Source organism: Protopterus annectens, chromosome 13.part0 (assembly GCF_019279795.1).
Source record: "Protopterus annectens isolate FY-2018-M chromosome 13.part0, PAN1.0, whole genome shotgun sequence".
NCBI lineage: Eukaryota > Metazoa > Chordata > Ceratodontiformes > Protopteridae > Protopterus > Protopterus annectens.
This window is the reverse complement of record NC_056747.1, coordinates 805,784,730-805,801,299: the sequence shown is the minus strand read 5'-3', so window position 1 is coordinate 805,801,299 and position 16,570 is coordinate 805,784,730. Positions and strand designations below refer to the sequence as shown.

Genomic DNA, 16,570 nt, shown 5'->3' with positions numbered 1-16,570 from the left:
TGGATCCAATCAAGACACCAGTATCTTTTGCCAACTTGACCTGCTCAGATGCCCAGATTGGAGCCAAACTATAGACTGCTGAAGCTCCAAGTAGCAAAGACTATTCTGAAACCTGGAACTGCAGCCCAGAACACTCCACTCCAGGTCACAGCAAGCCCTGAAAATGCTGGAGTCAGGAACACCAAGGAAGAGCTTGGGCCTGAGGCGGCCAAGGTGTAACAGCCGACATGGGTGTGACTGCAGGGGTGGACCCGTAAACCCCTGAGCCAACTGGAAAGGGATGGAAAAAGAGTGGTTGGAGTGGAGACCTCAAGCAAAGAGGCCTAGAAGGCTGGGAGGCTTCATATATGTATCTCTCCTGCAAAAAGGATCACAATAGCTGCTCCAAGTCTGACAGCTTAATGCTCCAAACTGATCTAGTGAAACGGGGAGAGATGCTACCACCAGTGGCTTGGAAGACTTCCTTACCAGCATCGGATCAGAGGAATGGATTCGAACAGGAGGAGATCAGATTAAGAGAAGGAGATGGCCACAGAGGGAATTCTGCCTGCATGATAGGTGAGAAAGGGGAGTGCAATCTGCCTACCAAGGCTGAAGGCTCATTTACCAGGAAGGGACTGGGGTTGCTGAAAGTGGGAGAAGAAGTGGATACTTCTGACACCACTAGGACAGCAGAATGGGACTGAACAGTAGGTGTTGGACCTGACGGTGCTAGAACCACAGGCACTGAAGGGCAGTGAACCTTCGGCTCTGACTGACCCTCAGTGGATGAAGAAAGACTGTTTGTGGTCTTCACATTCCTTGGAACAGGATTTAGGATCCTTGTCCTGAGCTGCTATATATTCCTCTTCTCAGATCTCTTACTAGCAAAACAGAAACAGGCTGCTGAAGGCTAGAGCATGCCTTTCAAAATAGTTTGGCACGATGTTCGTTAATGACTCGGGTACAAAAAGCTGCTGAGGCTGAACAGTTTGAATTCAAATGGGCAGCACCTCGACAATATACACAGCAATTGTGTATCTTGCTGTGACAATTGTGTCCACACACAACACGCTTCTTAAAAGTTGCCTTTTCTTTCTCCATAATTAAGTCAGACAAAACTAATGCCTACATTACCAATAATAGAAAAAAGCACTACCACAACACACACAAAAATATACTTACCTAAAGGCAAAACTGAACTACAGAAATCCTAACTACACTTATAAGACAGAAAAAGCTGACATTGTCTCTCTATATATATTTATATATGTACATGCACACACAATATATAATTTTTTGAATAAACATATCTAGGTATAATACCACACACACGTATGTGTGCATACACACACACACACATATATATATATATATATATATATATATATATATATACATACATGCGTATGTGTGAGTAAAAATATACATTTTTTTTCTAGAGGGCACCAGGAAAAGGGCAGGAATGCTAGCACAGAGTAAACATCACACAGGAATAAAAACACTAATGCCTAACTATAACACTATAACCTAACCACCCAACAGCTATACCTAATACAGCTAAACTAAGGGCAGAGGAGATATAGTTGCAGTCCAAAAAAGGATGTAGTTAGCAGAGCTTGAAAGCCTGCAGTCTGTTCTTGATAGCAGCAAACAAGATATGAGGACAGAGTAGGACACAGCAAGGTACTGTAGACAGAGGAGGTAGAGCTCTTAGACTGAAGAATCTTGAGGTATCCGGTGTCATATTCAATAACCCAGAGGCTGAAGATGGACAGAAAAGACAGCACTGGATCTATCCAGGCTTTGTACCTTAAACTACTTTGTACCTTAAACTACTTTGTTCCAAACACTTTCCATCTATTCTCTTACAGATTTCCTTCAAAAGCCAAACCTGCTAAAAAATCTTAATCAGCAAAAAAGTTTTATGTACTACACATGGCCATCCAGCTACTTTCACAACACAGCTGGTTACTTCTGCTAAAATATCTTGAAGGAAAAACCTTTAGACATTGGTTGCTCAAAAACAAATTTTTTACTCACCAAGCTGTGTCTTCTAAAAATATTCCCTCTCTTTCCAACTGCATAAAAAGTTCTCCTCCTATAAAAAAAAAAAAAAAAAAAAAAAAAAACTATAAATAAGCACTGTAAAATCCAAATAACAGTTCATGTGCATCAGTCATTCCACTTGTTAATATCTGTAAATACAGATTTTTTTTAAACAATAAAGATGCAAGTGTCAGTGATTGCTATAACAAACACTGAAGAAATGCCACCAAATACAAAATAATGAAAAGCAAAGAGACAATGTATGTTGAATATGGTTGAGTGCTTTTGTTCCTTATTTTTTTATTAGAACTTCATCAAAACACGTTATGATGTCACCATGTCTTTTATAACTAAAATCATATGACCAGCCATATTCATCTATCTACAGCCCCCTTTTCCCATTTTTGCACATGGGGTCGGGGTTTCACTTCAATAATGACAATCATCTAGAGCCAAAGTTCACACCACCAAGTGGCTAGCCCTGCCCTTAAAAAGCTAGAACCAATAGTAAAATTATATCACAATAGTTACGTATGAACAAGCTAATACTCATACAAAAATGCGTAACATTAATGCTATAAACCGTGCTCAAGTACCATTAAATACTCAAAGATTTAAAATACATTTGATATTGATCACAGTGGTAGCATTTGTTGCCTCACAGCAAGAGGTTCTCCCGTTCGATTCTCAGTTGGAGTGCGGGGAGTGCCTTCTGTGTGGAGTCTACATGTTCTCCCCGCGGTTGGGTGGCGTTCGAAAGACATGCGTAAATGGGCGTGCCTTTGTTGAAGATTTGATGTTGAGCTGGCACCATGGCGTTCATGAAAATCTACTGCCAATGATTAGTGGACCGGAGTTCCGCTGTGGCGGCCCGTAACCGGGAAAAGCCAAAAGACAAACAACAACAACATTGATCATACCACTTAATCCCTGTGCCTTATCAGCACACAAATATAGCTGCCAATGAACTTATGTACACTTTAAAACATTATTAGCATCACCACCATACGACCCATCATGAATACTATCCAATACAAAAAAGCTAAAGTTCTTAACCTACAGTGACAAGCCTATTTTGTAGGTACATATGGTGGACACTGTTTAGTGCAGACAACAAAACAGAACTGTGTCTGCGAAATTCAGATTTACATGTAAACATGAAGGAGTAATGTATCTGGCAACTTGTAATTCCTGTGAGAGCTTCTGTGTGGTTAAGACCACTAGAATGCTCTTACAGAGAATTTATGAACATATTTTGGGCATTAAGAATAAAGTTTTTACCAAAACATTGGCAAAACACACTAGTCACTGCAGGTTAAGAAATTTATTTTTTTGTATTGGATAATATTCATGACAAGTCATATGATGGGATGCTAATAACATACTGATAAGGCACCAGGATTAAATGTTATGATCAATATCAAATGTATTTCAAAATTTTTGAGTATTTAATGGTATGTCACCATGATGTATAATATTCATTTTACACATTTTTTATATTATGAGTATTAGGTTCTTCACACAACTATTCTGGTATAACTTTACTACTGTTTCTGTCTTTTGAAAGGGAAGATATGCCTGGTCACATGATCTTAGTTATAAAAGATATGGTCATGTCATAATGTGTTCAGAAGTTCTAGTAAACAAATAAATGAAAGCGCTCAATTGTATTTAGCATCCGCTGCTTCTTTGTTTTCCATTGTTTTCACGTGGTGGCATTTCTTCATTTCAAGACAATCCACAGGAATCAAAAATGAAGAGCAAATGATATGGCCCTCCAAATGACTTTGCATATATACATACATATAACTACATATTTTCTGGTTAGCAATGGTAAGTTGAGTCAGAAAAACTCTATATCAGTTTAAGCAAGTACTAGACTCTGTGCTGCTAAGCAATAATAATCACACAAGTGTTTTTAATACAGATGCTCGCTATCTATTGAAAATCTGGTATTTCCTAGTGAGGGTTATTACTATGTTTAGTATATGGGATAGTTCCTAAATCATGTTTCATTTTTTTTAACTCTGATTTTGCCACCTGTTGTGCTCTGCCACCCTTGATTTGGGCCAGTACGTGAAGTAGGCACAATAACTCAGTCATAAAACTGACCAGCAAGGAAAACAGGTTAGCTATGACTGTTTTCATCCTTGGCCCTTTGCAGAATCTATCTTATAATCTCCATTAGATTTGCACATTGCTGAAGGGGGATCTCCAGTGTCAAACCAAGTAAAAAGTGGATGTTTCTCCTCATGCACTTGCTACACTTATCTCAGCCTAGTACTTCATTCTGCTTCTCTCAGGTTTTAACAGAAATGTGGACTGGACCACCACCCTCCTCCTAACATGGGTAAGCAGGTATTAGTTTTCAGTCTCATCCTCCTACTCCTGCACACGTTGCTAATCACATCTGGGTTGTCTGAGTCACAGTTAAGAGTTTTATTCTTCTACAGCAAGAAACAAGTCATGGTGTGTTTTAAGGTCACAACTGTCTAGCTGTGGACAGATAATTACTGTACTTTTCTTGTTAAGCATGAAAGAGGCAAAACTGCAGTGTGTGCATGTATGTAGATGTGATTAAATTGTCAGTTTTTTCCTAATAAATCAGCATACTTGGGAATCTGTGAGAACAACACATAACAGTAATAATAATAATAACAATTTTTAAAAGAGATGTACAGTGTATATAGTTTTCTGTTAATCCATGTACAGCCAAGAAGCAAATCAATGTCATGACATACTTTACTGACAAAAAATAGTCTGTTACGAGAAGTAACTGTTACTAAATAAGTTGCAAGAAGTTACTTGCAATTAAATTCTTTTACACTAATTCCTTAGAAATGCACAGATTCTGATGCAGGGAGATTTTAATCTGCTTCCTTGATGTGTGCTGCAAACAAAACATAATACGTCTACTAATGTTTCTTTCTAGTAAAACATTAGACAGTTGAATTGTCAACATAACATTTCAAAGTAATAGCATAATATTTTAGAATATTAATTCTGTTATAGTCTTACTCATCTAATTTTGATTTTAATCTCATACTAACTAAAGTTGTCGCCTCACAGTTAGACATTGCCCATTCGATTCTCAGTTAGACCGTCTTGTGTGGCAACATGCGTGAATGGGCGTTCCTTTGTTGAAGGTTGTGCGTTAGGCCCAGCAAGTCAGTACGTAAAACTCTACTGACAATCATTAGCGCACCGAAGTCCCTCTGTGGCGACCCCTAACCGGGAAAAGCCGAAAGACACAAACACAAACTAACTAAAGTTGGGCATGTAGGAAAATTCATAAACAGTTATTTTGTAAGGAAATAATGGCTTATGTTTTTTAAACAGCATTATTAATTCATCACTTGTGACATAGGCAAGCTTACATTTATATAAAAGTAATCAAACCATATTAAAAAGTTCACATTTACAAACATTATACATCACATATATTGTTCTGTACCATATAATCCAAGAAACGTTACACAAATTGTTCAAATCCCACCTTCTCTTAAAACTTATCCCTCCTCCAAAATATTTTTCTGCATGTATTGTTCCCACAATTTCCATTTTTCAATGTAATTTACTCCTACCCTTTTATAAAGATCCCGCTTCCTGTTCTTTTATCTCTGTTACATTATGCACTACTTCAAGTGCAGTTGGTTTAGCCTTTGATTTACATTTTCTAGTGACTGCTTTGTTGGCAGCCACTAGAATTAAGCTTAACAAGGCCTTACTATGTGTATGCAGTTCAGATCTTGCATCCCAGATTAAAAATAAATTCCTTAGTTACATTCATTTGATCAGCCAATAATCCTGACAGAGAGTATAAGGGACTAAAAATATCTTTACTGCTTGTATCTTGTTATCCATAGCCACAGGCAAGAACTTCCAGTTTCTCAATTTTTCCATTACCCCTTTGTTTACACTCTTTCCAGACATCCTTAGCTGCCATAATAGACTCCTTATAAACCATACTCCTAAATATTTCATTTTATCATATCTCCCTAAATATGGGTATGAACTGGTTCAGACATGTGGGTAGACAGTTTACAGCTACAGCTTTTGTTCTATCTTCATTAATGTTATATCCCAAAAAAACAAGGAACTGTCTCAGAACATTCCACAACACTAGTATGTCCTTTTCTTGTCCCATTAGGTACCTGCAAATAAAACAAGAAGTTATGTACTCACCATAACGTTCGATGTATGTAGTCCATCTCGCCTCACATTCTTACCCGTGGGTTCGGAGCCGAACTTTTCTAGCTCGAAGTCTTCTGTTGGCTGGGCTAAGAAGGTATCCCATGCTGCACTGCTCTCTATCCCCAGATCTAGTTTGCTGAGAGCACCAGCACTCATTCTCCATGCATAACACCTAAAGAAAGGAAGAACAAACCAAGAATGAAGGGAGTTCTGAAACCAGACCTAACCTCCAGATCCTCCAGGACGGGGGAAGGAGGGGGGTAAGTAAGAATATGAGGCAAGATGGACTACATACATCGAACGTTATGGTGAGTACATAACTTCTTGATGTTATGTAGTCCAATCTCGCCTACATTCTTACCCGTGGGACAGTGTCCCCAGCACCTAAATCCTGGGAGGCTCAGTGGAAAATACTCCTGAGCACTGTGGAACCAAAGGAAGACCTGCCTCTAGATATCACATCCAACTTGTAATGAGTAACAAAGGTGTGAGGAGATGCCAAAGTAGCCGCAGCACAAATATCATCCATAGACAATCTGGCCTGAAAAGCTGTAGATGTAGATACGGACAGAGTAGAGAGAGCCTTCACCCGGAACGGTAAATCTTTACCCCCTGATGAGTAAATGAAAGAAATACAACTGGAAATCCGCCTGGACAATGTGACTTTGGAGACAGGAGACCCAATTCTGTTTTCCGAAAAGGAAACAAACGACTGATCAGATTTTCTAAGGTTTTTCATTCTGTGCAAATAAAAACGTAATTGTCTGTGCACATCCAACTGATGAAATTTGAATTCTGCCTTGTTTGAGAACTGGGGAAAAAAAGTACAGTTTTGTACCTACCATAAATGTAGATGTTCGAAGATCCACATTGCTGCAGTCCTTACACTTGGGGTAGTCCGCTGTCCTCGGTCGGCCCGAATATCAAAGTATAAGGCTGACGTCGGTCAAGGCGCATTAGACTGACATCAGGACGTCAGGGTACAAATGCGCATGACCGACGTCATATCCTCAGTCTTTTCTTGCCCCAGATGTCAGAAGACCCTAAACAGAAAGGTCAAAACCAAAAGACAGCAAACAAGCAACCAACCACCCTTGCACTAATAATATGTACAATATATACAATATTTACAACCCAGCCCACACAACTGCCTCTAACTACAGAGGGGAAGGAGGGAGGGTAAATTGGACTGCAGCAATGTGGATCTTCGAACATCTACATTTATGGTAGGTACAAAACTGTACTATGTTCTTCATCTCACATTGCTGCAGTCCTTACACTTGGGTAGAATCCCAAAGCAGAGATAAGGGAGGATGGCAAAACTATAAAGAAGCAGGAGCTGCCAAAATGCCCTGTAAAATAGCAGTGGCAATACCAGCCCTAGATTTAGAGTAAAGTGGAAGGTGATAATGCTTAGAGAAAGTATGCACTGAACTCCAAGTAGCTGCCTCCAAAATATCTTTAGTTGCCACCCCTTAAAAAGCTGTCAGTGGCAGTAGCCCTAGTGGAATGAGGCCTAATCCCAGCTGGAATCTCCTTGCCATGATGGGAATAACAGAAAGCAATGCAAAACCCAATCCACTTAGAAATAGTTTGTTTTGACACAGGCTTGCCCTGAGAACACAAAGCAAAAGAAACAAATAACTGCTGAGATTGTCTGAACCCTTTAGTTCTGCTCAAATAATATCGCAACTGCCTGTGTACATCTAAAGTGTGCAAAATCTTTTCCCCTTTATTTTGGGGATTTGCATAAAAAGTAGGCAAATGAATAGTCTGGTTTAAAGCCACACTAGAAACCACTTTAGGCATAAAGGAAGGATTAGTACGTAAAGATACCCTATCCTTATGGAAAATTAAGAAAGGCTCAACCGCCATAAGGGCCTGCAATTCAGAAACCCTTCTTGCAGAGGTAATGGCCAACAAAAGCAGTCTTCCATGATAAATATTTCAACTCAGTAGTAGCTGCAGGCTCAAAAGGTTGTAGAGTGAGTTTCTCCAACACAAAATTGAGATCCCAAGCAGGAGTAGGAGCTCTACATGGGGGTCTTATATTCTTTGCCCCTCTAAGAAATTGCTTGAACAAAGGTTGAGAAAACAATGGTGGGTCACAGTCATAGTGAGCCGAAATTGCTGCAGCATGAACCTTAATAGAAGAGAAGGACAAACCTTTGTCCAGTAACTCAGTAAGATATTGAAGAGCCACACTTAAATTAGGCTCAGAAACATCAAAATCCTTTGCTGCACTCCAAAATAAAAATCTCTTCCATTTATCTGCGTACACTTTCCTTGTACCAGGCCTCCTAGCTTCCAAAATAACATCCAAAACTTGCTGTGGAAGTTGAGACCCTTTGTGGTTCAAAACAGAATATGCCAGGCTGTTAGGTGAAGAGAGTGAAGCTTGACATTGAGTAGATGACTGTTCTCCTGAGACAACAGGTGTGGAATCGAAGGCAAAGGCCATGGAGGCTCCCGTACCAGACTTCTCAGTAATGGGTACCAGTGCTGTCGAGGCCAATCTGGAGCTATTAAAATCATCTTTGGCTTGTCCTGTCTGACCTTTAGAAGTACCTTTGGAAGGAGAGGCAGAGGTGGAAAGGCATACACATGAAGATTGCCCCAATTGAAAGAAAGAGCATCCACTTTCCAAGCTGTGGGATGAAACCTTTTTGTGCAAAACTTTGGCAGCTGGTGGTTTAGTGGAGAAGCGAACAGATCTATGTCTGGAGTTCCCCATGACACTGTCAATTTCTGAAATACATGAGGATCCAATTTCCACTCGTGGGGATCCATAATTCGTCTGCTCAACACATCTGCTAAGGAGTTCTGTGCTCCCGGCAGAAACCTTGCCTGAAGATTTGGCTGTAAACTGAGAGCAGTCTCCCACAAAATCATTGCTTGCCTGCATAGAGGATAAGAATGTGTTCCCCCTTGCTTGTTGATGTACCACATGACAGTTGTGTTGTCTGTTAGAATCAACACCTGCCCTGGAAGAAGTAAATCCTTGAAAGCTATTAATGCAAACTGGACTGCTAACATCTCCTTCAAGTTGATATGTAGATGTCGTAGTCTGGCAGGCCACTTGTCTTGTATCCACTTTCCATTGAGATGAGCTCCCCAAGCTTTGTCTGAGGCATCTGTCGTTAGAATCTGACTCGCCTCTGGCCGGGTCACAGAGAGTCCCTTGTTTAGGTGACATTCCTGAACCCACCACAAAAATTCCTTTTGAATGCAAGGTATTATCTGAATGACAGTGTCTAGATCCTGGCAGTGCTGTGTCCATACATTTTTGAGATACCATTGTAGCTTTCTCATATGCAGTTTGGCATTGGGAAGCACCAGAATACAAGATGCCATGAACCCCAAGGCTTGAAGGACTGTCCTTGCAGTCAGCCTGGACTGATGAGACAATTGATGAAAGTAAAGGGAAAGATTATTTTGTTTGTCCGGGGTCAAAAAGACCATCTGGGATGCTGTATTCAGTCTTACACCCAGAAAGCACATGTCCTGAGAGGGTACTAGACTGGACTTTATTTCGTTCACAGAATACCCCAGGCATCTTAGCACTGCTATCACATATTCCAAATGATGAAGAAGCTCGTCCCTTCCTTGAGCTAGAATCAGACAATCGTCCAAATAAGGATAGATCTGTATTCCTTTTAGCCTGAAGAAAGCTATCACTGGAGCCAGAACTTTGGTGAACACTCTGGGCGCAGTAGATAAGCCAAAGGGCAATGCAGAGAACTGATAATGAGAAGTCCCAGCTCGAAAACGCAGATACTTCCTGCAACTCAGTCTGATAGGAACATGAAGGTAAGCCTCCTTGAGATCCAAAGTTACCATCCAATGATCTTTGCCCAGGAGAGGTAAAAGCTGTTGTAACGTCAACATTTTGAACTTGGGAATGTCCAGATAAGTGTTGAGGATAGATAAATCCAAAATTGGTCTCCACGTGTTCCCCTTCTTTGGTACTAGGAACAGGCGAGAATAAAATCCTAGGCCCACTTCTGGCATAGGGACCGGCTGTATGGCCCCTATTTGAAGCAGCAGAGAAATTTGTTTGTGAGCCTGTATCCTTTGCTGAGGAGGAACGTCTGGCATGCCTTTGAAAGGAGGCAAGGTATGGAAATAAAACCTGTAACCTTGGTGAATGATATCCAATACCCATCTGTCTTGGGTAATTAAACTCCAATTTTCTTTGAAAAGTGCCAACCTTCCTCCCAAAGGTGCTGCCAGACGAGAAGGCTCTGGCAGCTGAAAAGGTAGGTCATTGGGTCTGTTTACGAAAGGACTGACCCCTGCCCTCACCCGAAGACTGTGCAGGTGAACTCCCTGTTCTAGGCCTGAAAGAGCCCTGAGCTCTGCCTCTACCACGTCTAGATCTACCCCTAGACTGGGAATCATAAGAAGGATCGTCCACCCCTTGGTAGGCCAATTTCTACTAAACTTGAGGCTGAACCTGCAAAAAATCTTTAACAGTCTGCATAGACTTAGCCTTGTCTTCCATTTTCTTTAAGACTGCCTCAACAGGTGAACCAAACAACACATCAGATTGTAAAGGAGCATCTAAAATCCTTGTCTTAACATGGTCAGATAAATTCTGATCCCTCAGCCAGGCGTGCCTGCGAAGAACTGACCCAGTGGCAGCCACCCTAGTCGAGGCCTGTACAGCATCAAAACCACATTGCAAAGAATGCTTACCCACCTGTTCAGAAACATGTACTAAATCTTGTAACTCTTTACACTCAATACCTTCCGCCAGAGCATCTACCTTAGACTTCAATTGAGAAAGTAGATAGTTTTGGTATTTCAACATGTGAAACTGGCAATTCAAAGCCCTCATAGCTAGGGTGGAAGAAGTATAGACTTTCTTTCCCCATCTATCCAAAGCCCTGGCCTCTTTATCTGGAGGAACCGGATTTTTGACAACAGAAGCCTTAACACCCTTAGGCCCCTGACTCACAGTTTCTGGGTCCGCCCTAGGACTCCTAAAAAGATACTTATGAGCTTCAGGCACCCTGTAATACCTATCCGGTTTAACAGGAGCAGGAGGCAAAGAATCAGGATTAAGAGAAGCCTCTGCAAACACATCTTCCACAACATCCAGAACAGGAGGTATAGCCAAAGGCCTATGCTGGGGTAAAAACAAAAATTCCCTAAGCCTTTTCCTGGAATCAGAGAAGTCCTGACCTTCCCACTTAAAATGCTCCCTCATGGAATGAAGAGTCTCTGAAAAGAAAAATCCTCAGGAGGAGAAGCAGAAGGAGTAGAATCATCCACATCAGAATCAGAATAAGGAGAATACTCCTGCAAGTCTTCAGCCGAAGACTCTGAAACATCCGAAGCCTGCTCAAAACTCCCCAACACAGGTTCCACCCTAGGTCTCTTATCAGGAGGGGGCAAAGAACCTCTAATCAAAGTAATCAAATCTTCTGCCATTTTAAGCATATGCTTCTTGGGCACAGATCCTGAAGAACTAGGAGTGACACCAACTGAAGCTAAACCTGGCCTGCCTCTGGGAGAAGCCTTGGAAACAGAAGGAGAGGGCCTAACCACCCTAGGAAGGGGGGGGGGAGTACAGTAACCTGAGAAGCCCCTTCAGCCTGACCTGCCTCCTGAGAGGCCACATCCTGCAATAACAAAGTCTCCCCCTGGGACTCCAGAGAAACCTCCGGCGGAACCGCCGGCTCCACTGACACCTCTAAAGAACCGGCGTCCGGTACGGACGACTCTTCTTGCCTGGGCTTAGCTGCTTTGTCCTTGCGCTTCTTCGAAGAAGAAGCGGACGTCGGAGTATCCAACGGCATGTTATAATTGCACCGCTTCCCAAAGACTAGCCTGGCACAATCTAACCTTCTCTTAATAGTGCGCTTATTGAATCTAGCACAAAAACGACAACCAACAACGTCGTGCTCAGGCCCTAAACAAGGAATACACAAAGTATGATAATCTCTATGCGGTATCTGTTTCCCACAAGAAATACAGTTATTCACTTTTTCTGACATCCGGTAAACCACTGAGGCAAGAAAAAACTAAAATATTCCCCAACGGGGTACTTAGCCAACTTTGACTCGGTCTGAAACTCCGAATTCGAAAAATTTCAGACACTTGCAACGCTGCTTCTGCATCGGACCATGCGGCAAAAAAGACTGAGGATATGACGTCGGTCATGCGCATTTGTACCCTGACGTCCTGATGTCAGTCTAATGCGCCTTGTCCGACGTCAGCCTTATACTTTGATATTCGGGCCGACCGAGGACAGCGGACTACCCCAAGTGTAAGGACTGCAGCAATGTGAGATGAAGAACATCACTGGCAATTCAATAGATTGGTTAAGGTTACTGACTGACGCCACTTTGGGAAGAAAAGAGGGGTTCGGTCTGAGAGAAACCCTGTCCTTATGAAAAATCAAATAAGGGGGTTTGATTGATAAAGCTTGAAGCTCTGAAACGTGTCTGACTGACGTGATGGCCACTAAAAAGACAGTCTTCCAAGTTAAGAATTTTAAATCGCAAGTAGCTGCAGGCTCAAAGGGGGGTGAAGTAAGACCCTGTAGAACAAAGTTCAAGTCCCAAGGCATAACAGGTTCCGATACCGGAGGATGAAGTAACAACGTGCCCTTCAGGAAAGCCTTACAGAGTCTATGTGCCATCAGGCTACGCTCGTCTGCGACATGAAAGGTAGAAATCACCGCCAATTGGACTTTAATGGTTGCGGCCGCTGAACCCTGGTTAAAGAGCGTAGACAAGAACTCAAATACAGACGAAATTGAAGCTGTGTAAGGGTCAATCTTTTTGGCATGTGCCTAGATTGAAAACCGCTTCCATTTGCTGTAATAAATCTTTCTGGTCGAAGGCTTATGAGAGGAAGATAGAATATGAACCACCTCCGGCGAAAATTGGTGGAGCCTAACTAATGACGGAAGTGAAGTAGCCAGGCTGTCAACTGGAGGGTCCGAAGAGAGGGATGGAGCTGCCCTGACATGTGAGTCAGTAAGTCTGGTTGTGGGTCCAGAATCCAAGGAGCGTCCATGAGATAGGGATGGAGAAAGGGGAACCAGATTTGGTGAGGTCAGTGTGGGGCAATCAGAATTATTCTGCTTCCCAAGGATTGCGCTTTCTGAATAACCTTTGGCAGCAAGGGGAACGGAGGGAAGGCATAGAGTAGACCAGAGGGCCAATCGTGGACTAAAGTGTCCCTGGGTGACTCCCCCTGAGGGGGATCAACGTGAAGTAGCTGCTGCATTTTGCATTGAGGGGGCTGGCAAAAATGTTGCAGCAATGCTGACCCTATTTGCGGAAGATCTGTTCCGCAACTTGACAGTTCAGGGACCACTCGTAAGGCATCAGAATAGCTCTGCTTAGCCTGTCTGCGATCACAATGGACTTCCCTGGAATGTGCGTTGCCACCAGAAAACTTTAAGACACTGCCCACTGCCACACTCGCATGGCCTCTCTGCAAAGGGGATAAGACCTGGCTCCTCCCTGATTGTTCAGATACCACATCACTGACATATTGTCTGAGTGGATTACAATAGTCCCAAGAGGAAGAAAACTCTGGAGTGCTTGCAATGCTAATAGCACAGCTCTCATCTCCAGGACATTGATATGCAGATGCATCTTGTGCTCTTGCCACGTGCCTTGGACTGTCCTGCCTAGATAATGCCCACCCCATCTGGGAGGCATCCATGGTCACTGTGGCAACCGGGGGCGCAGGAACGAAGGGCTTTCCCGTATTCAGGTTATCGGTGCAAAGCCACCAACTGAGATCCTGTTTGCACCTGTCTGTGAGGAGAATAGGGTGAGAAAGTGGGAGACATTGAAGAGACCACTGGGCAAAGAGTAGCCACTGAAGAAGCCTCATATGTAACCTTGCCAGAGGGACTAACATAATTGTAGCGCCCATTGTCCCCAACAGTTGGAGGACCCATCTTGCCTTCGCTCTTCCCAGAGGGAGCAAGGCGTGAACTTGTTGTTGTACGACTCTGATTCTTTCCTGTGGTAGAAATGTCCGCATGAGGACGGTGTCTAGTTCGGTGCCTATAAAAATGACATGCTGTGAGGGCAACAAGGCAGATTTTTTTCCAGTTCAATGTGATGCCCAACTGTTGACATAGGTGATAGTAGCGTCCCTGGTCTGAAGTAGTATACGCCTAGTGGTGGCAGTAAGGAGCCAGTCGTCCAGATATGGAAACACTTGGAATCTCTGACGTCTCCGGTGAGCAGTCACCACTGCCAAGCATTTGGTAAACACCCTGGGGGCTGTGGTGAGACCAAAGGGCAGGGCTTGAAACTGAAAATGACTGGCTCCCAGCCAGAAGCGCAGGTGACTTCTGGATGCCCTGTCCATCTTTATGTGGTAGTAAGCATCCTTGAGGTTGATGGAGCACATCCACTCTTCTTTTCCCAACAATGGGAGAATAGACTGCAATGTGACCATTCGGAACTTGGACTTTTGCACATGGGTGTTCAATTGACCGAGATCCAAAATGGGTCTCAGGTCCCCTGTCCTTTTCGGCACCAAAAAAATATCTGGAGTAAGTCCCTAATCCAATCTGATCTGAGTGGACATGTTGGATGGCTCCTTTTTCTAGCAGCTTTGAAACTTCTAAAGCTATGTAATCTCTTTGATTGGGTGGAACATCCGGGAATTTCTTGGTTGGAAGGGGATTTGACGAGAAGGGAATGACATATCCTGCGGAAATTATTCTTAGAACCCATTGGTCCTGGGTGATGTCTTGCCAGGCCTCCGGGTATAATGAGATTCGACCCCAGACTGGCTCCGGACATGCACAGTCGGGCCTTCCATCAGGGGCAGTGGTAGGGAGAACCGTGAAAGGAATCGCGGTCTCCCGGGTTGCGGGGGCCTCCTCTGCCCCTAGGGCAGAGTCTCCCTGAATAACCACCCCCTCCCCTGCCTCTGGAGGGGTCTCACCTTGTGCACCGGGAAAAAACCTCTGTGATTTCTTGAACCACATTTTGCCACCCCTCTGGGCCTTGGGATAAGACCTAGAGGGAAGGGAAAAATGGACTCCTACGGCAGACACAGTTTATCCCTCCTGCTCGCACCTGGTGAGAGTGTCTTTCACCTTGGTTTCGAACAAAGAGGAACCATCAAAAGTGGCGTCGGTGAATGAAGACTTGAAGGCCTTCGCGAAATGACAAAGGCGCATTCAGGCCTGCTTCCTAAGAGCAACTCCTGAACTTGCTGCCCTACTTGCTCCTTCGGCTGCATGGAGGAGATTGCAACAGAATTGAGGGTAGACAACTGAGCGTTGACCGTTTGAGGCACCGCCTCAGAAACGTTACCCGGGAGAGTATCTCCAAGCTCCTTGAAGAGATCTCTCTGGAGCCATGTAAAGTGTGATAAGTAATTCAGTGGTCATAAGGTAAAGGTCGCTGAAGAAAAAGTACGCTTCCTGTACCGGTCCATGGTCCTAGACTCCTTGTTAGGGGGATGGATGGTGGAAGAAGTCTCGGCTAATTCCTTCTGAGTGGCAGCTGCCACTACCATGGCATCCACAGGGACTCACTTGGACAGAAATTCCTTATCAGGAGGAGCAGACAAAAATGTATTGGGTCTCCTGGGGACTGGTTCCACAGAGTCAGGGGTTTCCCACACCCTTCGACAAACCAAATCCAGAAGCTCGTCGAAGGGTGGAGATACCCAGGAGGCAGAGGGCTGAGCACCAAAGGCCTTCAGGAAGACCGACTCCTCCTCTGAGGGGGCTTTGGATGGCCAGTCACCTCTTTGCTTCAAAATCTCTAGGATATCAGAGAAAGAAGCATCCTCAGAGGATGACTTGGGGAACCCCTCCGATTCCCCGAGGTCGGTGTCTGATGTGAGAGACTCATCCTGGGAATCTATGTGCTTCCTCTTGCACGTCTTTTTTCTGGGTGGATCCTCAGGCAAAAACTCTGAGGGGCCCTCAGAAATGTGGGGACCACTCATGGGGGTATCCTGGGTACCCTGAGGCCTTGGGGCTCTGCTGTCTAGAGATAGAAGGTAATCAGAGACCTGCACCAGTGTAGCAGGGGACAGAATGACTGACCTGCATGATGCCGCTGATGACCTGGCCAGCGCGCTCCACATGGCTTCGAAGGCTGGTCCCCAAGTCCGAAGAACGACTAACCTTCGAAGCCACAACAGGAGTCAAACTTTCCCACACAGAAGCACCGAGAGAGGGACTAGGAGCCGAAAGGTGTCCCGAAGCCTCCCCTCGGGTCCGACCGAAGAATCCTGAGTCCTGAACTCCGTGGATGGCACCGACGGGGACGGAGCTGACATCGGCACCGATAAGCCAGGAGGGGCTGTCGGAACTGACCTAGGGACATCACACGGAGCCGAGCAC

At 43.8% G+C, this 16,570-nt stretch overlaps 1 protein-coding gene across 1 annotated transcript in view; it reads right to left on the bottom strand.

The window, feature by feature from the left end:
• The window catches only part of RPS6KB1 (ribosomal protein S6 kinase B1), a 1,830,003-nt gene that overhangs the window by 1,128,859 nt on the left and 684,574 nt on the right, over positions 1 to 16,570 (bottom strand). Inside the window, exon 5 of the mRNA XM_044054533.1 lies at positions 2,023 to 2,080. Within this exon, the coding sequence (XP_043910468.1) occupies positions 2,023 to 2,080 (58 nt within the window). The remainder of the gene's footprint in view (positions 1 to 2,022; positions 2,081 to 16,570) is intronic.